Source organism: Aspergillus flavus, chromosome 4 (assembly GCF_009017415.1).
Source record: "Aspergillus flavus chromosome 4, complete sequence".
Lineage (NCBI taxonomy): Eukaryota > Fungi > Ascomycota > Eurotiomycetes > Eurotiales > Aspergillaceae > Aspergillus > Aspergillus flavus.
Genome location: NC_092405.1, coordinates 4,093,854 through 4,114,096, shown reverse-complemented (window position 1 = coordinate 4,114,096; position 20,243 = coordinate 4,093,854). Strand labels below are relative to the sequence as shown.

The following is a 20,243-nucleotide window of genomic DNA, read 5'->3' as shown; positions in this document are numbered from 1 at the left end:
ATACCTACAATTTACTATCCACCAAAACAACCCACTTGATTCGTCTGATAACATTTGTCTACCACCTGAACAAGCACGAGAAACGAGCGTCGAAGAGTCCAGAAGAGTTTAACATCCATAATAACCTCGACACATCATAAGAACCCACTGAACTAGGAACTTGTAACCGAACACCTAAATCAGAACGTTGCTTTCAAACATCCACATAAAGAAAACCTTCCACACCGCACCTCTAATAAATCTTGAATTACGCTGTTATCTCTTTTTTTTTAACCTTTTTTCCTAAAATAAAGGAAAGAAAGGGACCCGTTCTTGAGAATAAGTGCGGCCAAGACTAGCAGTGACATCCTCTCCCCCCTAAAATTGTTATTCACCTGCTCTTCCGCTCCAATCAACTGCACTTCACCTGTTAGCTTTTGTTATTCATTCCATTCCCCTCCGAGTTAGCAATAAAATGGCTTCCTTCGGAGAAGGACCCGTCGTATCCCACCCGGGTCAGGGCTTCGTACAAACTGCCGGCGCCAATAACCGCACCGGTAGGAGGCCACAGGGTACTAGTTCTGGTAATAGGCGCAGGGGCAGGAGAAACAACGAGGTGTCCGAGGTACGTTAATCTCCACCGACAATAGACACTTCGATCATTGAACTAACCATGGTATACAGATCAATCAAAGGTCTCGGCCCTCACCCCCTTCTGGTCCCCGTGGCTACCGCGGAGGCAATAACCACCCTGCCAATGGAAATAACAGAGTACAGAAGCAGGCACCCCGCCAACCACAGGGCCCAGGGGGAAAAACAAAATTCACCCCCCGGAGAAGTCGACGGGGTCCCGGTCCCCAAGGAGCCGGGCCCCAGCATGGTGGCGCAAACAACGCGCCTAGAAACCCGGGTCAACACCGTGGCCCATACCCACGGGTGTCCCGGGATGGCGACACCATCATGCGCGACGCGCCCGCGCTTAACAAGCAGCCAGTGAGGCGGCCGGGCATCTCCGTTCCTCACCCACCTCCTCAACGGGACGTGGTGATGGTCGATGTATTTGCCACGCCTCCACCATCTGAAGTGGAGGACGTGGTGATGCTCGACGTCTTCACCACGTCCCACCCCGTTGAACAACAATTTGCGGCACTCGCCATTGTATGTATCACCTGCTTGCTTTTCCGGCTTTGACAAGTGCAACTAACGTATCACAGGCCGCACCACAATTCGCCACAAGTACAGGGGAGGAGCCCCAAGACATCGAAATGATGGATGCTCCTCCCCTGTACTTTTATTAAATCGACTCTAAAGGAAGGCCAGGTAGCCCAAGTCACTAATTGACGATATAAGGGCTGCCTGGCCTCGACAATTAACCCTCCAACACCAGGCTGCCGCCCGCCCAACGCCTACAAAAAAACATCAAAGAACCAAAAACAGATTAATTTAACAAAACCACCGAAAAAAGTGTGCTTTAAACATGCTTCTATGTGGATAACGCAACCCCAACTGCTGGCGGCTCCATTGAATTAAAGGGCGCCCCAATGGAAGCCGGCCGGGCTGGACATGCATCTCTTTTGTTAAATCATTTACTTCTACTTCTTTGAAAATGTTTAAGGCAGGCCAGCGGCAGCCATGGTGAGAAAACAAACATTGTCCGCTGAATCGAATAAACCTACCGAGTCATTTAAGTCATTTCATTTCAATCAAACAATCTCACCACATGGCTCCCTTATCGACACAACGGACAAAACATTGAGGTATAAGGTGGAGGAATAAATCGAGGGAAATTGGAGGATAAGGGGTAACCCAATGGCAGACGTGTCATTGGGTTGATGTTTTTTATAGGGGCATCCATGGCAGACGTGCTGTGGATGTCCCGCCTAGGTATACAACCTACTCTGTATGGGTAGGTTGGGGAGGATAAAGGGTTTTATTTTGGGGATGTTGGCGTAGAACCTGTCTATAAAGGCAGGCTACGCAGGGTTGTTTATGCAACCTTGTCTTTAAAGACAGGTTGCCGGGGACGTTAGAGTAGTCTAGCCCTTAAAGCAGGCTACAGGGGAGGTTTTAAAGTAGACCTTGTCTTTAAAGACGGGCAACTATTTATTTAAGGGGACGTTAAGAGTAACCTAGCCTTTAAAGGCAGGTTACAGTGGAGGTTTAAAGCAACCTTGTCTTTAAAGACAGGTTGTAGGGGACGTTAAGGTAGTCTAGCCCTTAAAGCAGACTACAGTGGAGGTTTAAGTAGACCTTGTCTTTATAGACAGGCTACATTTAATAAAGGTAAAAGCGGCCTATATAAAAAGGTCAGCTGGAGGAAATGGAAAAAGGGTTTCTTATGTTATGGCATCCTGTTCAAGGTTTTTACCTCGTACACTTAAGTCTACGGACGTGGCGAGGATGTTTCCCTTGTTCCAAGGCCCGAATGGGAGGATAGCAATTTCCTTTGTTTTATTTTTGATTTTTTTTAGTTTTGATTTTTTAATGGAGTTTGGTTTTTTCTCCAATTTATTGACTGAGTACGTAGTGACATTGTAGAGTCTTTGTAGATGTTGTAGGTTGTAGGTTGTAGGCTGTGCGTTGTAGGAATTCAAGATGGGAAGGCATTGATAGTCGAGCCGTGAATTTCCTTAAAGTATCTGACAGAGCAGTCTATGATAGTGCGGAGGAGTAGTCACTTATAATAATTACTCAATTACTTTCACCTATGTAAAACTACGTAAGCTGTCCTAGCATCTAAAGAAGCATTGCTAAATTGTATGAGCAGTTATCAAATACGAAACACACGGAAGGCTTGAGCTCAAGCACTAAGTCAATGATTATCAGATTACTGTTTCTAGTTTCCCCAGGGAGCACGCCTGTGTAATTCGGTGTCTATGCAGTCCATACAACGGTGATGGCAATAACAGTATCCAGACATAATTAACCAGGCTTTAGATACACCATCACTTTATCAACTCTGCATATCAAACATCAAGAACGGAGCACTTTCCTACAGCAGCAACCCTCATCAGCCACTCCCCCTGCATAAATTGTCCAACCCTACAATCACTCCACAATCACTCCATAGTCAAACACACAAAGCTAACCACACCACGCCCCCTTTTAAGATGCTCCTTATTCTCCTCCAAGAACCGACAGGCCCACTCGTCATCAATCGTCGGCGGTGATGTCTCAGGATCAGAATGGGTATGACGCAAAACCATCTCCGCAATATCCTTAACAAATGAGGCGTAGGTGAAACGCCAACCCGGTCTTTCATGCCATCAAGGAACTGGAATAGAGCGGCCTATTGACCATCATTAAGGGGGTGCATGCGGGAGGGATCGATCGGTCGATAGAGATGGATGGGATTGACGCCAAGTGACAGCGCTATCTCCCGGTTGTTTGGGCGTTTGTTATTAATTTCTTGATTGTGGTATATGCGTTCGGTGGCCGGTTCTTGTTAGTGTTTGGTCGGCGGAGGGTTTGGCATGGTGGTTGGATGGTTACTGGTGAAGGGGTTATGTTGTTTTGGGCTTGGATGTGGTTGCGTGTTCGTTTGGGGATGGATTTTTCGTTGAGCTGTGGTTTTTCATTGAGCTGGGGCTTCTCAGGGTTCCGTGGTCCCCATTATTTAATGTGCCTGGCATATCAGCTATTAGGTGGATTGTCGGCAACGGGGTAGATGGTATATTCAGCGTATTCATCTCTAGGATATTGATGTTTGATTTTAGGGCTAATCTACATTTTCCATCGCCTTGTTGGAGTTCTATATTGCTTTCCGATACTTTTACTGATAACATACATGGAAGGCTATATGAGCAACACTAATATAGACACTTTAGCCTTCACTGCAACGGGGAGAATCGTAGAGATCATTAATAGGGATTCTTTAGAAGATGGACGTAGGTAAGTCATTAAAGACTTGCGATCCTTACAAGCTTGGGTAGCAGGTATGCCTTCCCACAGCCATTCAACCCTAACACCTACAACAGCGTACTGATCAATAAAGCAAAAATAAGCGGAGAACAGCATCACATATCAAGCATAAGCATAATATACATAGTATACAAAACAAGCCCTATCCAACGCTCCCCAAGCTGAACAAAGTACCCTCAAACGCCCATCCAAGATGCTTACAGACACACATACTATACAATTTCTATCCCATAAAAGAGAACTCACTCTTTCTTCTCCTCCCCATCCTTCTTCCCCCAAGTCCACACATCCCAAACATGCTCCTTGATCAAATCCCCATACCCCTTCCCAGCATCCAACGCCTCCCGCTCCTCCCTCAACCTCCTCTCCTTCCACCCCTCCTTCTCCCCACCCATCCATACCCTCTCCATAACCCCCTTATCCTGCATCTCCCTGGCCCTGAGTTTCTCAATCTCCTCCGTCGTCAACCCCCCCTCCCGCAACTGCTTCTCCCTCGACGCGCGCAACCGCGCCTGGATCTCCAGCGCCCGCTCACTCGGCAACCCAGACGGCACGATCGTCCGCCCGGAGGAGATCTTCGAATGCACGCGGTCGACGATACTCCGCCCCGTGCGGTCGTAGGTGATATGGTTCGCGGAGAAGGCAAAGGCAGTGCCGAGGAGCACAGTCAGGTGGTCGAGCTTCCGGGGTGGGAGAGCAATGAGGATTGGGGATGCGACGAGGAATGTGTAGGCGGCGTAGTTTTTGAAGCGGGCGTAGTCTTCTTCGCGCCGGGTTTGGATGTCTTCTGGTGTGGTTATGGACATTGTGGATTGTGAATTTCTTGTTTTGTGTGGGACTTGTAAAGTGAGGATTGGAGGTTTGTATTTAATTTTGTATGAATGCGTTTGTGATGAGTAAGTTCTTTTTTTTGTTTTTTTAACTTTTTGATAAGGCAGAGTCTCGTATCTGAGGCAAGAAAACCTACGGTGGTCGGTGTAGGCCGGGTGTGCAGCTTTGTGATTGGGTCAGGTGATTGGGTCTTTGGCTGAGGTAGACTTTACCTGATTGGGTAATATAGGGTTACTTCAACCCATCAGAGATCCCTGAAGCAGATCAGTTTAGGCAATCTCGTTCACATCGGCTCACCTTCAACTACTATTCTCTCCAGAGAAACAACATGAAACCCAATGCTTCTGGCATGACAGCAGAGCAAGAACAGGAAGCACAGCCCATACCTAGGGATTAAAAACCACGGTGGTCCCGAGAATCGTGGCCTTCAGCTAAAGCAACACTCTAAAAGCGCTTTTTGCCTTTTTATGATTTTCCCCTGGCAAGACACGCCTATCGTTCATAATAGAAATACCGTGCCTTGAATTCGAGAGTATTCATTTTTTCCGCGGACACCTCAGGATTTTGGTCCTTCATTGGTCATCATCCACTACCTAAGGGCAACCTAGGAAATATACGACTCCACCGACCCTAGCTGGTTCAACTCTTTGCATTACTAGAGGGATTAGAATATAAATTATAAGAATGCTATAATTTTAATCGCTCAAATAAAATCTAACTCCAGATCTAACTCGCTGATATTACTAAGACCAATCCAAACGCTGAAATGTCTAATACCCAATCTCTTGAAATCGACCACTCCGAGTCATCAGGGTCTTTGCTATATATTTTTAAGCATTCATCATCTCTATCTCTGATGAAGCGTGCGACATCTTAGACGAAACGACTCCACGACGCGACTTCGCCGAGAGTTCCCCCCATCGCCGGCCCATGGCAACTGCTGGGTGAGCGGCGGTCATACAAATGCACGCAATGGCAATCATAGTGCTCTCGAGAATCATAAGGGCAATTTCATCATTAGCCAGATGACTGTTAAATCCACCTTTCAGCTCAGCAACACGGAAGATCGAGCGAGTGAAGATCGTTAAAACGGCAATGGCAAGACCTTTGATGGGGTTAGCATAGGCTGATAAATGCGAATTATTTAGTGACACTTACACAGAAGGAACATCTTCCATTTCAAACCACTGCGAACAGATGCTGTAGACGCATTCTTCATAACTTCTGAGCTGCGGCGTACTCGCAGGGCGAATTCCGAAGCCAGCACGATGAACAGCGTCAACGAGGCGACCTGGAAAGCCAATCCTGCAATCATGATATTGACACCGGTATCGCCGAGGCTTTTTTGGTCTGAGTCTGCGATGGAGGTAATGGCGCCGCCGGCTGCTTGTAGGACTAGAGCGATGATATCGCAAGTGACGAAGAGGATGGTGTATGTACGCGGGCGAATCCTGGAGATATCCTCCCCGTAGACGATGACAATTCTTCCCAGGCAGATGTAAATGGCGGCGGTGAAGAAGGCCGGGGCAATCGTGAGACAAATGAGGTATCTAAAAGTCAAGTTTCTGATTAGCTTGCTTTTATTCAGAGGTATGTCTCACAGATCACGTACAGAAGGAATGCATTAAAGTCGAATGGGTTGCTGTGCATCATGAGTCGTCCGATGTATCCCAGTATTTCAAGAATGAGCCCCGCGGTCATGGCCCCCATGTATGTCCATGTTCGGAACCATGTTCCTAGGGTGATTTGTGCGGCGAGGAGAAGGCCGAAGATGACGAGGAAGAGGACATTTGCCGGGATGTTAGGCTGGTAATTGATATAGGCCAAGTCAATTGGGCAAGTTGCCAAGGTGCAGTCGTCTATGTTCATGTCCGACATTTTCAGTGGTGATATATTTGAGATAGTGAGGAGGAGAAGAGGTAGATGGGTTGAGGTTGATATTCCCCTCATAGCATCGAAGACACACCTTCTTTATACAATCCCACAGAATAACGATGCCTGAACGTCAGCCACGAGGCTATGCTGTATCTCCGATCCTACGGAGGACTATCATTGGTGAGTCCGTATACTTCCCAGGGCTGACAATGGGGGCCGTGCCAAGACACGGAGTCCAGGCCAACTCCGAGTCCGACGGACTAGGAGGGGAATTGCCTGGGGGCCGGTCCGCGGACTCTTAAGGATTCCTGTTCCTGTCCAGCCCCCATCTTAGCTCCAATTTCTGAAATGCTGCCTACTATGTCCGCGCCGACCAGACTAGGCCGAGTCAGGACCTGCGAGAACTGTGTGCGTGCTAAAATTAGGTGCTCGCGCACCTCTAGCCAAAGCTGCGATCGGTATGCGACATCCCGCTTCTACTAAGCAACGTAAACCTAACATGCTTTGAAGGTGTCTCCGTCTGAACAAAGATTGTTATTTCCGCGCAACAAAAGCTCGCACTCCTAAGAAGAGGGAGACGTATATCTGCCCCACTCCTTGTATCGATACGATCTGTCAAGCTGACCGCGTCTAACCTAGGCGAATAGGTGCACTCGAGGACAAGGTGGATCAAATATTAGGCCAGATCAATCAGCCTCACTCAAACCCGCAACAGGCATCGCTGCCACTGTCACTGTCCCCGAAAAGTGAAAGTTGTGCTCCGACTCCTCACAATCCGTGCGATGTGATCGGGAACGGGCTGATCACCCACGAAGAGGCAAATCGTTTGATCGAGAGCTTTCGTGATGCCATAACGTATTTCCCATTTGTACAGCTGCCGAGAAATGCCACAGTCGAGGATCTCAGATCGGAGAAACCCTTCCTCTTACTCTCTATTCTGTTGGTCTCCTCGTTTCGAAATGTCCCGCTGCACCTGGCCCTCGAGGACGTTTCCACGTCTTACCTTGGGGGACAAGTCTTGCAAGGCAATCGCCAACAACCCTTTGATATACTACAGGGATTGCTGGTTACAATAGCTGGGTGTGTTCCAGACAATTTCTCTCTTCATTAGATTCACAAAAGCTAACACGGAAGATAGAACGAAGAAAAAACTCCATCTAGTGCGGTTTTCTGGATATCTGCACCTCGCACAAAGTATAATCAACGATTGTAGACTGGATTACCCAGCCAAACTGCGAGGAGTAAGACAAAGAATTGACATCATGTCGGAAACGGATCCTCCGACAGAATCGATTTCCCTGCGAAACGAGGAAATGCGAGCTTTGGTTGGATATTTTCTCCTTGACGCGTGGTAAGTTCGATTCACCACCTGTACAGCTCGGTCTAGACCTGAAAAGACTATGTCTTGCTTACTTTCTTTTTTCACATGACTAGTCACTCCATAGTACTACAGCGGACAGGAACAATGCCTTGGTCACCCTTCATAGAATCATGCGCTGCGAAGTTGTCGCAGGAATGCGAATTCTCAACCGATCGATACCTGTTAGGCCAGGTTCAAGTACAACACATGCTTGTACGAATCGATTCCCTAGTTGCACGGAGATTCGGTGAGAATCAGGCTCCTGCGGATATAGAAGTTATGATTCGTTCTCTTCAAAGCGATTTTGAAGATTGCAAAGCCCGGCTTCCTGTCCCTATTGACCATGATGGTGAGTTGACCAAGCCTTATCTGTACTGCAGATCTAAATCTTAACACTTGATTAGCTTTTCAAGGCATTTCATCCCACGCCTTCGACATCCATCTCTATCAAACTATCTTCTTCGATGTATACCCATCTTCAGCCGCGTCAATCGACCACTCCATGGCCCTCCTGCGAATCGATGCCCTTTGTCACGGACTAGCGGCTGCGAAACAATTTATGAGCTTTTACTTCAGTCTACCACCCGGTATTGAAAAGGGATATAGTTACACCCAATGGACAATGACCGGGTTCAGCATTGCAGCTTCATGCAAACTTGTTCTCGCATCGTTGGAACCATCCGTTCGAGATCACGATCAAGTCCGAGGGTTGCGAGAGACATTGGATATGCGGCATGAAATCCAGAAATCTGTCAAGCGCATGAATACGCTTGATCAGGAGTGTAAAGGTGGGAAGTGGGATCAACATGAGATGTTCTTCTACCAAGATTGGCTGCGGTTCCTTTCTGAATGGTTTGAAGAGAAATACCGTCTTGCGGAGTCTGATAGTGCTGGAGAGAACAATGGTGCACTGGGAGTCTTCACCACTGGGATCTCAGAAAAGAATATCGATGAAGAGCCTCAACCTGATCCGGGGTTTCCTTGGGTGGGTCTTCAGGACGTTACGATTGAGGAGATGTTGAATGTGTGGTTAGAGCCAATGAATATGCCACACTACTTTTAAAATGTACAAATTCGCCTTGATAATTTCAGTGACGAGTGTAGACTCTCTGCTTTCTTTTATTTGAATTGCCATTCTATACTAGTAGTTCTAACCAAGTACTCAAGTTGAACATGGCCTGTTAGGCGGATCCAACGAAACCCGCAGACAAAAGACCAGATAGAAGCTTTGGTCACATCAGTACATATACTTACTTTGATAAGGTGCTTATTATTCAATACCAATACAGAGAAATGAGGAGAGTCAAAAGTAGAGCCTGCCTTTGCGTGACCTGTCAGCCAAGTCAGGCGTGCTAATGGCCAACCTGCCAACTGTAGATTCCGGCTGTACATCGCCAAATCGAATTCGAACGTCTTTCAACCACCTTGCCCGCTCATATCCACTCAGCGCGCTGGCCGCGGAAGAAAGCGGCAGGTAAGGAGCCTCGCGCGTCAGAGTTGAAGCATACCCAATGATGTCAGGATTCAAGCTTTGGCGTGCTACCAAAAAGCTCACAACAGATGCCCCAATGAGAACCAGACTTGCCAGTAAAAGTACAACCGCCCATCCCCAGTTCACAACGTATGTAGCAGTTGTATCCCGATAGGCTCTTTCGGCTACTAGACTGGCTAACGAGGAGCGGTCGAAGGCCTCATACGCCTCTGAATACTTGGAGTAGTTGCCCTCGGAGGGAAGATTCGGCCCCAAGGTAACAAAGGGTAAAGCGATACTGCCCAAGTAAAACGTGTTCATGATCTGAGTGAGATGATCAGATATGTCGTGCAAAGGCGTTTTCAAGAGGTATTTTGGTAGCGGGATCGTTTCCGCTGCGTCAATATTTTGAAGATATGCCTCAGTGTATGTACTGAGTTTCCTATTTACTGATAGAGACGCATTGACTAGACCCTGTGCAAAGGTATCCCAAACGTTAAAGTCGGGATACATCAACGGCGGCAGGGAGGAAGACTGATGTGGTTCGACACTCTCCCGGATGGCTGTCACCCGGCAGCTGCGTTGAGACTGGGCTGTGGTGTTCGATCCAGAACAAAGCACCTTTAATTCGACATACACGTTTGTCAGATGACAGGTTATCATAGCGCCATTTGTAGCCTCTCTTCCGTACCCCGAAAGCACATGTATGTCGGGAGCAACTGACGCATTGACTGATCTGGTGGCATTCCACGGGGCCGCTGGATAGATTCGGAACTTGCCGCTCTGGCCCTTATACTCATAGACAAGCTCATCAGGTGGCTCGCCGAGTTCGAAGCAGTCTGTATCAATGTAAGAGGTCTGTAGTTGAAAGGTGCTGTTGCCTCTCGATGATATCCCGAACATGGGCACTCCGACAAGTGACGAATAGGTGATGTTATTGCCTGCGGGTTTAAACCATCCCTCACTCTGAGCTGTATTATTCCGAACAAGGCTTCGAAGTAAAGGTATCTTGACATTACCCCACGCATCACTATCCGCCTCCTTCACACTTACCGGCGCGATCAGGCAGGCCAGAAACATCGCTTCCAAAGCGTTTGTAAGCCTCGGGAATGAAGATAGGTTTGGGGCCTTGGAGAGGCCGTTAATGTCAAGATATTGAACTTCCTGCCGCTCGACGTGTTCGAGAGTCAGTGGACGGATAAGATACAGTGACGCCTGTCCGCCCAAGGGGGAAATCAGCCAGATAAGCACGAGTACGAGGCCCAAGATATTCCAACACTTAAGCATTAACGGTGTGGAGATGGCACCGAACACCGTCGTACTTTTATTAAGCTGCTCAAGTCTTCCGAGAGTCGATCCACGTTCGAGATTTTGTTTAGCAATCTGCCGTATGGCACGGCCGATTACGGCGGAATATATCAAAGGAAAGACTGTGACCGACTATAATTAAGAATGAGATCGTATGCCTATAACATTCACTTTCTCGATACAGAGCACAAACCGTCTTCATTGCGATCTGGAGATCATCCCAGTCATGTTCGTCTACTGACCTCGAATTAAATATCATGGCAACCAGAGCCAAAGCCACGAAAGGCAGAGCAGAAATGGCACTAAGGAGGTCAAACATCAGCTGCCACTTGTTGTACCGGAGCTGCCTGGGCTCTAACGGCCGCTTTGGCGAGCAAGGTGCCGCCGGTGTATCTATCGAACGCTGTTGTTGTGATCCCGATAGAGTAGACGACTTAGGTCGCTCATCCTGAGAATGCACCGGTCTTAAGAGATTGTCTCGATCATTTCTCATCGGCTTAGACGAGTTAGGTATGAATGGTTGCTGTTCTGGCTGCATTTCCGACTCTCAATTGTCTGTCCCACGGGTATAAGGTTCCATTTGTTTATGTAGCCCTTGTCCCCTTTTGGTGCACTTGTCTAATTTTGTAGCCCTAAGGAGGGAAAACGGGGAAAAGGGAACAAGTGCATGAAACATAAGAGAATCTCGTAAAGCTGCAGGGCTCAGCCTCGCCAAGAGGATTTTGGCCCCAGCCCCATGCCTACCACCCCAATACTGGAAGGATATGCATGGTATTTCAGCCTTGTCTCTACGATTGGATACTCCGTATGGTGGGGCATCAGGGTATTGGAGGGAAACCTCCACAGGAGCATTAGCTGCATGTAAGATGCTCGGCACTTCCACCAAAAAGTCGGACCTGAAGATAAGGTGCGGTTACAACTGACTCCCACGCTATTATGCCCCTATCGTTGAATTTCTATCTCTTTGAAATATTCCGTACATTTAAACCAACTACTGCAGCCTATAAAATGTACATCTGTGTTCCACTAAATGCACGATGGAACTAGAAGTCTATCATAGGCCATCTAGCTCGCATGCGGCCTCCTTTCCTGAGACAGGATCAAGTCATAACTCAGACAGTCAGCTGTATCCGAAGAACGCAAGTGTATTTGCTGTGGAGAGTGATAGTCAGAGAGACCAAGCCTCCTTTGATATCGTCGGATGGCCCATCGGATCACGAAAGCTTAGTCGATTAGACATAGGTAGCTTGCTATTGAATCTCCTCGGTGTTTCCACAGCAGTGCTCTATTTAGTTCTGATCGCGATCGTCATCAAACGCAATGGGAACCCGGTGGATAAGGCGGACTGGAACCGAATCCAGACAGCAATGAACTTGGTATGACTGACAATCCAGCTCTTCAAATAGAGTCAGGTCAAGCTTACAAGCCCACCATATCATGCAGGCCGCCACACTATTTCGCCTAGCGTTTGCCGCGGTGATCGGACGGATGAACCAACAACTTGCGACGTGGAAATTGGAACGCGGAGTCTCTGTTGGCGTACTTGAGCAGCTGTTTGGAAGCTCGACTTTCTTTAATACAGTCATCACTCAGGTCTCAGTTCGATCTATCAAACCATTGGCCTTCATTCTCATCATTCTCTGGTGTATCTCGCCGCTGGGCAGTCAGTCTATCCTCCGAATGCTTCATACAAAGCCGACAACTATAACCCGCCCTATCGACATTACATATGGAAATGACACCGAGTTAAGTACTCATACATTCATACCTTCGACAACATTCACCAAAGCGGAGGCCATGTATCAGGAAAGCCTGTTATCACTAGACGTTGTAAAACACTCCCCCTTGGATATTTTTGGCCGCCTCAAAATCCCACTGGTTAACCTAAGGGATTCATCCGACTGGATAGAACTAGACACCGAGAATACCGACTATTCTTCTTTGACTGGAATCGTCATTGACGGCGTCAAGGATGCCAATGGCGAGACCGAGTTCACCATGGAGGCGCCCTACTATAACCTTCACATGAGTTCCGTCGAAGGCGAGCCCACATTCAACAGCAAAGGCTTCGACTTTGAGGACGACGGCATGTACACTATAGACAAGAGCCAAACCAGGTACGGTCTAACAGAAGTATATTTCAACTTCACCATCCCAGACACCAACTTCAAGGCGTCATTCAACCTCACCGAACAATACGTCGACATGCGAGTCAAATGTATTGACGGCATCGCCAACTGTGCCACCACGGCTATCCGCCCTATATCAAGAACCAGTCTCCACGCCAACGGTACCTACTGGGCCGACATGCGAGCAATCCACACTCTTTTCAGCTACCTCAGGTCGGCAGGCAGTGAACGCTCTCTAACCGAACCCTACTTCCGGAATCCGGACACCCCGTTAGCAGCGGATATATACACGGGATCTACCTTCACCATCCCCGTTGATATCTTCCTTCTGCGGCTTACTCAGGTTGTCAACACCTACGCTCTGTTGCTGTCTGCGTCAAGTGGTGGGGAGGTCTACAATGGCACTGGTACATTTACCGATAGCTCCCCGCCTCCTGTATACGAGATCAGCTGGCCATGGCTTGCCATCTCGATCGTCACGACGTCGACTATCATTGTTGGGGCGTTTGTGCCAGCCCTGCTTGGGTTTTTCACACGGAACCCGGATATTCTTGGGTATGTGTCGACAATGACGAGAGATGCACCGAACCTCAAAATTCCACCCGGCGGAGGTACACTAGGTGGAATGGACAGGGCGTTGTTTTTGAAAGATATGTCTATTCGGTTGGGCGAAATCACAGATGATTCTGTGTCAGTCAGCCGGATTGGTATAGGCACTTTGGACCAGGCGAGCCCGTCCAACAAGGGACGTCTCTACGAGTGAGGAGATATGCACCGTTTGAAAAGTCGCTAAATTATATCCCATCGAGAAACAACGTCTTAGAATGGGAAAGGTTCAAAGGAGACAAGGGTCAAACCTGCCCCAGGTTCCAAATTAAGTACCACTGGGAGATCTTACCTCAATTTCGCTGCCGTATTGTCACCTGGTCGTGTAGTCATACTCGTATGTCAGGCTGGTGGTTGTACTGGCTATGGGGGACCGCGCAAGTTTTTCATATACCACAGCACACCTCTAGCCGAGAGGCTAAATAGCTGCAACCTGCACAGTACAAGCCAATCTTTAAGCTACTGTGTTAACGATAATATGTTATTCGCTACTTTTCTTAAGCGTAAAGGACTAGGGGCCAGAGATAGTTAAAATCAGATAGAGCCGGTAACAGATCTACCACATGCCTGAAGGAGGCCTTGCAGTCTGTATCGATATATGCAGGTCATACAGCCCCTTTCTCTTATATACAGTTTGAGTAAACTTCAGCTGGGGGGTGGGGTGGTGGGTTTGTTAGTGATGCAGAAATCCTGCATGTTTGTAACCGAGATCACATTCTTCTGTATGCAATGTCACCGCGATATTGCGTATTCTTTTAACTCTTCAAAGGTTTCTGCAAGATAACAGAGTTTCTCCCTTGTATATCCTCTCCTCTCGCTTATTCTACTGCATTGACTTTTTAAGATTTGCCATGAGCCCACTAGATGAAGTAGTGGTTCGAAGTAGGACGTATTGATTTTAATGCCAAGCGATTACAAGGTGCTAATCCGCAATAGGAGCGCTTTACCACTTTCAGCAACTCACCATCAAGCATCCACGTGACAAGGACGGAATTGTCACACGTGACACGGCACTCAACAGCCGAACCCGCCCCAAAAATAGGTCACAGCCGAACCCAGCCAAAAGCTTAACGAAAGCTTAGCGGGCCATCGGCAACGAAATACCGCTGCCTTCAAGGTTATTTTTTCACCTTCACCAAAATAGCCTAACTCCACCGGAAGATCCGGAATTATGCATTAATTCTCTTCGATATTACTCCAATGGATAATGATAGGCTTATAATGTTCAAGATAACACTGAAACACGCACCGTCGAGTCAGATAGCAATCTAGACCAAGTCCAATCATCAGCCACCCCCGAGGAGAAATCATGGATAGGACGGGTACGATCGACCAGGAAACGCAAGCTGACAGGGCTTAGCCCATGACGTGGAGCATATCGTGGTCGTTACTGGTTGGTGTTGACCCCTGTGTCACTAGTAGCTCCACTTGTGGGCTGTTTATTGGATTGTACGATTAGACGAGGGGCAGGGCCAGGTACCCTCTAATTATTCACTGGGGCGTGGCGCGCTCCGGCTATATTTAAGGGCTCGTGGGCCGCTGTTTGGGTGGGTTTATTCTTTTGCTTAGATTTTGTCGCTATATCATCTGTGATCTACCTTGGAATAGATTGAATATAAAGCTCACCTCCACACGTTTTATTTTTTTTATTTCGCCTTTATACATACAAAATGGGTCTCTTTGATTTCTTCAAGTCCTCAAAGGAGGAATCTCCCCGTACTCAAGAACCAACCTGGGATCCTAATACTATGACTATGCAACAACCGTCTAGTCCTTCTGCTCCTGTAGTTGACCGTGCTGTTTCGGAGCAACCGGTATGTCATCTCAAATTCATAGAAGGGGAACCTAAGGAGGCTGATTGTTAAGAATACACAGGAGCAGATGCAATTGCGTGGTGGTGGTGCCGGTGATTGTTGTTGTGGAATGTAGGTTCTTACTCTTCATTATACGGTGATTCTCTGTAAACAGAGAGCTAACTGGAACAGCTGTGCTGGTATCCTTTGCTTTGAGTGCTGTGAGGAGTGTTGTTAGTTTGGGAGTTGATTTACATTTTGGAATCGTGTGGAGGAAGGTCCTCTGGTTATGAGTTATACCCGTCTACGCTTTATGGGTCTAGATGTTGTTTTGTGAAGTTTTCAATGCGATGTTGAAATGATTTGCTAGCTAAATTTGCTTTTTTGAAATAACGGTGTTGATCTCACCTTGTTCTCGGTCAATGCTTTCTTTGATAAATCACTCTCGGTGTTGAACTGTTCGCCATACTAATACGAATGTAGGAATGCGCAGTCTGTGGTTCTGCCAGCAGCTAGAATGCTGGCTGGAATAGAATGCAGAACGACAGCGAGGGCACTAGAACTTGCGGCGCTGAGGACGCAGACGCAGATCCGTACCGACGGTGGTTGTAGCAGGTCCCAAGCCATCGGTTATTTCCAACTTGCCAGCCTCATACTTGATCCTGCCATCCTCAGTATACCCCGCCGTCTGGATAAGTCCGCCAGTGATTTCCTCGAATATCTGACCGTATCTCTCACCGTCACTGAGGTTGCAACGAGTGCTGGGCGATTCGAGATGTGCGACCAAAGCAGCGGTAGTTTTGAAAAAGCGCAGACATCCGGGACACCTATTGATAGTGGATTTTACAGTTAGCGACAATATATTCTCATCGGGCAGCAACGTACTGTCTATCTTCCATCATGCGACTCTTCATTAGGACATGGTTTTCAAATTCGGTCATGGTGGAAAAGCCCTTTTTACAGGGACACACGAATTGGCCCGTGAATGAGTCAAAGAACTTGGTAGCGTCCCATGCACGATCAAGCATGCGAAGTGTGTCTCCAGGGCGAACTGGTCCAATACCGAAGGGACGTTGCGTTGACACACCGTCAGGAATAGATCTGACAGGCTCCTTTCCTTTCCAAGAGTTGTTTTCTTTGCCTGTCGCGGCGGAGATGCTCAAGTCGGAGAAAGCCAACAGTTCACTAGGCGCAAGGCTCTTTCCCTTGGAAGCCTTTCCATCCAAGGTCGGCCAGTGCTTCAGAGCAAGCATCGCCGAAACACTAGCAGTGGGGTCATCCTGACCAGGCTTCGGCTGGTTGCTGAGAGCTTCTCTGTTCGACAATACACGACTTGCCGCCTCATCGGTCTCAAGCATGACGCCACCATCAGCATCATCAAACTCGGTATCCTCTAAGGTACCCTGGGGAGGGATAATCGGCATATTCACTCCCTCACCGGCACCTAGAGCCTCCCTGATCATCATCTTCTTCGACTGCTCCTGGAGGAGATGAACAGAGCGGATGGTGGGACATTCATCCTTCTCGATATGGCTCATCAGACCGCTGGCGGATTTGAATGTAGTTTTGCAACCGTGGCAAGGAATAATCTGCAGGGAGTGGTGGTTCTTCAGCGGTGATTATGTTAGTAGAATCAGCCACAGGATAGGCTGAGGGTCTCACCTGACGAATATGGGAGTTGCGGCCACCATCGCTGCCAAAGTCGATGCCGCATACAGGACAGACGATATGCTTGACGCTTTTGATCTTGTGGATGAGAAGACGCTCCTCGTCTTCGAAGTCTTCCTCACACTCGTCACAATATGCGTGCTCAGAGTCAAACTTCTTGTGGTGCTTCATCTCTTTTTCTGACTTGAAGACTAGTTTGCAGCCGATGTAGGTGCACTTCACCTTGTTGGCGACTGCCTCTTCAGCCATGATGATAACTTGTATCGATGAGAGCAGAGGGGGGATGTATGAGTATCAGAGAGAGGGGATATAATGGTGAAGAGAAAGAGAAGGTGAAAGACGGAAAGAACGGGAAGGGGATGAAATACAAGAGTAATTATCGATCACAGAGTAAGATGGTTAAGGGCCAGGATCTCATCACCTGAGTGTTGTAGTCAGGGTGATGGGGAATGCTCAGTGAAGTGAATTTCACTATGGATATACTCTTGCTCAAACATAGCCTTCGTTTGTTACATTTGCATCTTATTAGAACAAACACTACCTAATAAATTACCCTTTGCTTGTCAGTATGTGTTTGTCAAGGTAGACATTGTTTGCTCCGCCAGACATACTACGAATGTATTTGATACATCTGTCATTACTAAGAGGCGAACCATGACACTAGACAAAGATACCTAATACACTTTGTTATTAGAGTAGAGTACATTAAGTCTTCTGTATGAGCCCTTTTATTTCCAATATCGACATATGCAGTGATAGAACCACAATACGTGGTAATGGTACATATCGCTGGTATCTAGCTACCTACTCTTACATTAACACAAGACCATCAACCCTTATACCTGGATTTATGGTCGAGTTCCATGTTATGGTTCTATGTTCAATCTTTTTACGCGGGGTGTTTCTCAAACATTCTACGCTTTATCTACCAAAGGCAAACAGGTTGTCATCACGCATACGGTTTCATACTATATATTTTCATAGACACATTGGACATAACACCATCAAGCCACATACAAGAGCCACAAGGTCCCACCCAGCCTGGCCATAAAATTGGCATAAACCCTTTAGAACCTCGAGAAAGGAAGCCTATACACGTCAGCGTCATAAACCTCACACACAACCAGCAAGAATAGTACTCACCACTTGCCACGAAGGGTAATAACAGCCCAGTTATTTCCATCAGCATCAGTCTCCTTTTCCACCTTTGTCGAGAACGAAATTGCGCTCATAATGCCATCACCGAACTTCTCGTTCAAAACAGCCTTGTAGGCATACCCATAGTTCTGCACGATCTCATACAAGCGGTAGATCAGAGGCTCCTTGGGTGGCATTTCCACGGACTTGCCGCGGTCAGGAAAGCCACTGAGTTGATCCTCCAGGACCTCTTGAGGAATTTCCAGGAGGGAAGCGAGATTGGTGATGTCCTCTGGCGAAGCCTTTGCCTGGCCGTAGAAGATGGCTGCGGTTGCGACTTCGTTGCGACCGATGTGCTGGGCGATCTGTTCGAAGCTGAATTTCTTGGCGGCCTTGGCCTTGAAGAGGGTCGCGGATGCGGAGGGGAGGTTGGGGTGTTGCGATGTCTGCTTCAGTCATTAGTGGGTACTCTATCTGTTGGTGGGTGGGGTATATTTTGGGGTCTAACGTCAAGTGTTGCGAGAGACATGGCGGATAATTTCGAGGTGATCTGGTTACCAACGTACAACTGGACTAAGACGTATAGTAGAGAATATCAATTTCATTAGACGCAAAGTGAACATCCCGGTCTTAAATAGATGAAGTCCTCCAAATCTCCAACAGGCTGATGAGGGGTGTCTTGCATCACTGCCATCCGTATGGTACGGTACGCATGACATGCTGACTATGCGGGGAATTGCAGTCTTCTGCGGTGTAAGTTACGTAACAGCAATACCAAGATTGTGCGGGGGGTGTCATGACGGTGGACGCCGATGAGGGGTAGTAGATTGATTGATTGATAACAATTTCCCGTTATCGGGACGTTTCCCTTACATCTGCGATATCGCTACCGTTTTTCACTAGAAGGCCATCACTTCAAAGGATCGCAATCATATTGGCAGGGCTAGCGACTCCGCCAGGAACATTGAGTGGGGCCGATGTGAGGAAGAAGGTCCATTTCTTATGCTCATCACAGGCTCGAGCAAGGTCCTCTAACCAGAGCAATTCTCCGATCGGACATCCCCATCCTGCTAACAAGACCTCATGGTAAAGGAAGTTAGCAGATGGGACAGGAGGCAAGCATTCCCATGCCGGCGAATCACCTCCCACCATAGCCATCTGTTTCTCCCAAAGGAACTGCAGCATTCTCTCGTCTTGAGCCACCCCACAGGACTTTGGGGGTGTTGTGTGTGCTGACTTGCGCTCCTGGTCCTCTGATAGTTTGACGTAGTTGTGTGTGAAGCCGGATCGAATCAGCAACATGTCACCCTTTCGAAATTCGATAGTCTGCTTTGAGAGTTGAGATTGCTCGGCAAGACAAGCCATCAGCTCATCGTACGTGATGGAAGCGCCACCGGTCGCATCGTATGCCTTCCCATGCCGCTTTGCATAGGCCCAGTAGTCGATCAGGATGCCTCTACCAGCGAACAATCCATTGTCGTGCCAGTGGTGAATTCCCAATGTGAGGGAACCAGCTTTCAGGATGTCCTCTTTGGACCTCCCGTTATAGAACAAGCCGGACTTTTGATAAGCAGCGTGGCGTAGCCCATCAACCTGGCTACTTTTCTGTGTATTAAAATGTAACTTGACACGTGGATGTATGGTTAGCTTGACCTTTGAGAAGCATAGGTATTTCGTGTCCACACACCTCATCATCAAGTGCAATGAGCTCGGGCGAATGCTGGTATACTTTATGGCTAAATTCACACGTATCCCTCCCGAACATTGGCGTCCGAGGAGATGCTAGGGACCAGCTACGGACGTCAGTTTGAATTCGGCATACCAATTTCGCCTTGGGTGGCTCTTACTTCAGGCTGAAACGTTGGCCAACTTGAATTTCGCTGGCTGCCTTAGTCACGGTGGATTCATCAAGTAGATTCTGTCGACACAAGATAAATAAGTATGATAGTGCATCTCTTCGGATATCAGAGTACACCAAGCGCTGTTTACCAGTGTTCCGACTTCATCATCAACTCCCCAGAGACCCCATGCCGAGTATGGAGGGTCATTCGGGTTCAGAGGAAGTTCAGCTAAAGTAGGTCGAGATTTGGTTGATGACATCTCTGCCGAATATAACACCCGTGGGTGCAGGATTCTGCTGTTAACGACCAAGCTCATGAACGGAA

At 47.8% G+C, this 20,243-nt stretch overlaps 10 protein-coding genes across 10 annotated transcripts; 4 read left to right on the top strand and 6 right to left on the bottom strand.

Moving 5' to 3' along the window:
- Nucleotides 1–454: 454 nt before the first annotated feature.
- Nucleotides 455–1,277, top strand: F9C07_10369 (uncharacterized protein; the record flags this gene model as incomplete). Its single annotated transcript, XM_041292360.1, has 3 exons — nucleotides 455–604; nucleotides 664–1,137; nucleotides 1,194–1,277. The coding sequence occupies 3 exons, from the start codon at nucleotides 455–457 to the stop codon at nucleotides 1,275–1,277; spliced, it is 708 nt and encodes a 235-aa protein (XP_041146780.1).
- Nucleotides 1,278–3,695: 2,418 nt separating this feature from the next.
- Nucleotides 3,696–4,863, bottom strand: F9C07_2284001 (uncharacterized protein). The gene has a single exon (XM_041286077.2). The coding sequence runs from the start codon at nucleotides 4,704–4,706 to the stop codon at nucleotides 4,143–4,145; it is 564 nt and encodes a 187-aa protein (XP_041146779.1). The 5' UTR covers nucleotides 4,707–4,863; the 3' UTR covers nucleotides 3,696–4,142.
- Nucleotides 4,864–4,993: 130 nt separating this feature from the next.
- Nucleotides 4,994–6,692, bottom strand: F9C07_2159797 (RTA1 domain protein). The gene is made up of 3 exons (XM_041292343.2): nucleotides 6,344–6,692; nucleotides 5,890–6,281; nucleotides 4,994–5,836 (listed from the first exon to the last, which is right to left on the bottom strand). The coding sequence occupies exons 1-3, from the start codon at nucleotides 6,679–6,681 to the stop codon at nucleotides 5,562–5,564; spliced, it is 1,005 nt and encodes a 334-aa protein (XP_041146778.1). The 5' UTR covers nucleotides 6,682–6,692; the 3' UTR covers nucleotides 4,994–5,561.
- Nucleotides 6,693–7,868: 1,176 nt separating this feature from the next.
- On the top strand, nucleotides 7,869–9,029 carry F9C07_2203275 (uncharacterized protein; the record flags this gene model as incomplete). Its single annotated transcript, XM_041292359.2, has 3 exons — nucleotides 7,869–7,957; nucleotides 8,041–8,315; nucleotides 8,371–9,029. The coding sequence occupies 3 exons, from the start codon at nucleotides 7,869–7,871 to the stop codon at nucleotides 9,027–9,029; spliced, it is 1,023 nt and encodes a 340-aa protein (XP_041146777.2).
- Nucleotides 9,030–9,269: 240 nt separating this feature from the next.
- F9C07_10373 (uncharacterized protein) lies at nucleotides 9,270–11,283 on the bottom strand (the record flags this gene model as incomplete). Its single annotated transcript, XM_041292342.1, has 2 exons — nucleotides 9,270–10,877; nucleotides 10,939–11,283. The coding sequence occupies 2 exons, from the start codon at nucleotides 11,281–11,283 to the stop codon at nucleotides 9,270–9,272; spliced, it is 1,953 nt and encodes a 650-aa protein (XP_041146776.1).
- A 344-nt stretch (nucleotides 11,284–11,627) lies between these two features.
- On the top strand, nucleotides 11,628–15,027 carry F9C07_2159790 (uncharacterized protein). The gene is made up of 2 exons (XM_041292358.2): nucleotides 11,628–12,121; nucleotides 12,189–15,027. The coding sequence occupies exons 1-2, from the start codon at nucleotides 11,783–11,785 to the stop codon at nucleotides 13,635–13,637; spliced, it is 1,788 nt and encodes a 595-aa protein (XP_041146775.1). The 5' UTR covers nucleotides 11,628–11,782; the 3' UTR covers nucleotides 13,638–15,027.
- Nucleotides 15,028–15,150: 123 nt separating this feature from the next.
- On the top strand, nucleotides 15,151–15,511 carry F9C07_10375 (uncharacterized protein; the record flags this gene model as incomplete). The annotated part of the gene is made up of 3 exons (XM_071507398.1): nucleotides 15,151–15,294; nucleotides 15,347–15,405; nucleotides 15,466–15,511. 3 exons carry the CDS (start codon nucleotides 15,151–15,153, stop codon nucleotides 15,509–15,511), a joined length of 249 nt encoding a protein of 82 aa, XP_071366690.1.
- Nucleotides 15,512–15,829: 318 nt separating this feature from the next.
- On the bottom strand, nucleotides 15,830–17,513 carry F9C07_2257523 (C2H2 finger domain protein; the record flags this gene model as incomplete). Its single annotated transcript, XM_041292341.2, has 3 exons — nucleotides 16,936–17,513; nucleotides 16,159–16,880; nucleotides 15,830–16,100 (listed from the first exon to the last, which is right to left on the bottom strand). Exons 1-3 carry the CDS (start codon nucleotides 17,188–17,190, stop codon nucleotides 15,830–15,832), a joined length of 1,248 nt encoding a protein of 415 aa, XP_041146773.1. The 5' UTR covers nucleotides 17,191–17,513.
- Nucleotides 17,514–17,876: 363 nt separating this feature from the next.
- Nucleotides 17,877–18,717, bottom strand: F9C07_2283996 (putative cyanate hydratase). Its single transcript, XM_041292340.2, has 3 exons — nucleotides 18,587–18,717; nucleotides 18,085–18,524; nucleotides 17,877–18,030 (listed from the first exon to the last, which is right to left on the bottom strand). Exons 1-3 carry the CDS (start codon nucleotides 18,605–18,607, stop codon nucleotides 18,009–18,011), a joined length of 483 nt encoding a protein of 160 aa, XP_041146772.1. The 5' UTR covers nucleotides 18,608–18,717; the 3' UTR covers nucleotides 17,877–18,008.
- A 276-nt stretch (nucleotides 18,718–18,993) lies between these two features.
- Nucleotides 18,994–20,235, bottom strand: F9C07_10378 (uncharacterized protein; the record flags this gene model as incomplete). The annotated part of the gene is made up of 4 exons (XM_071507399.1): nucleotides 18,994–19,701; nucleotides 19,766–19,871; nucleotides 19,926–19,996; nucleotides 20,068–20,235. 4 exons carry the CDS (start codon nucleotides 20,233–20,235, stop codon nucleotides 18,994–18,996), a joined length of 1,053 nt encoding a protein of 350 aa, XP_071366689.1.
- Between the last annotated feature and the right edge of the window lie 8 nt (nucleotides 20,236–20,243).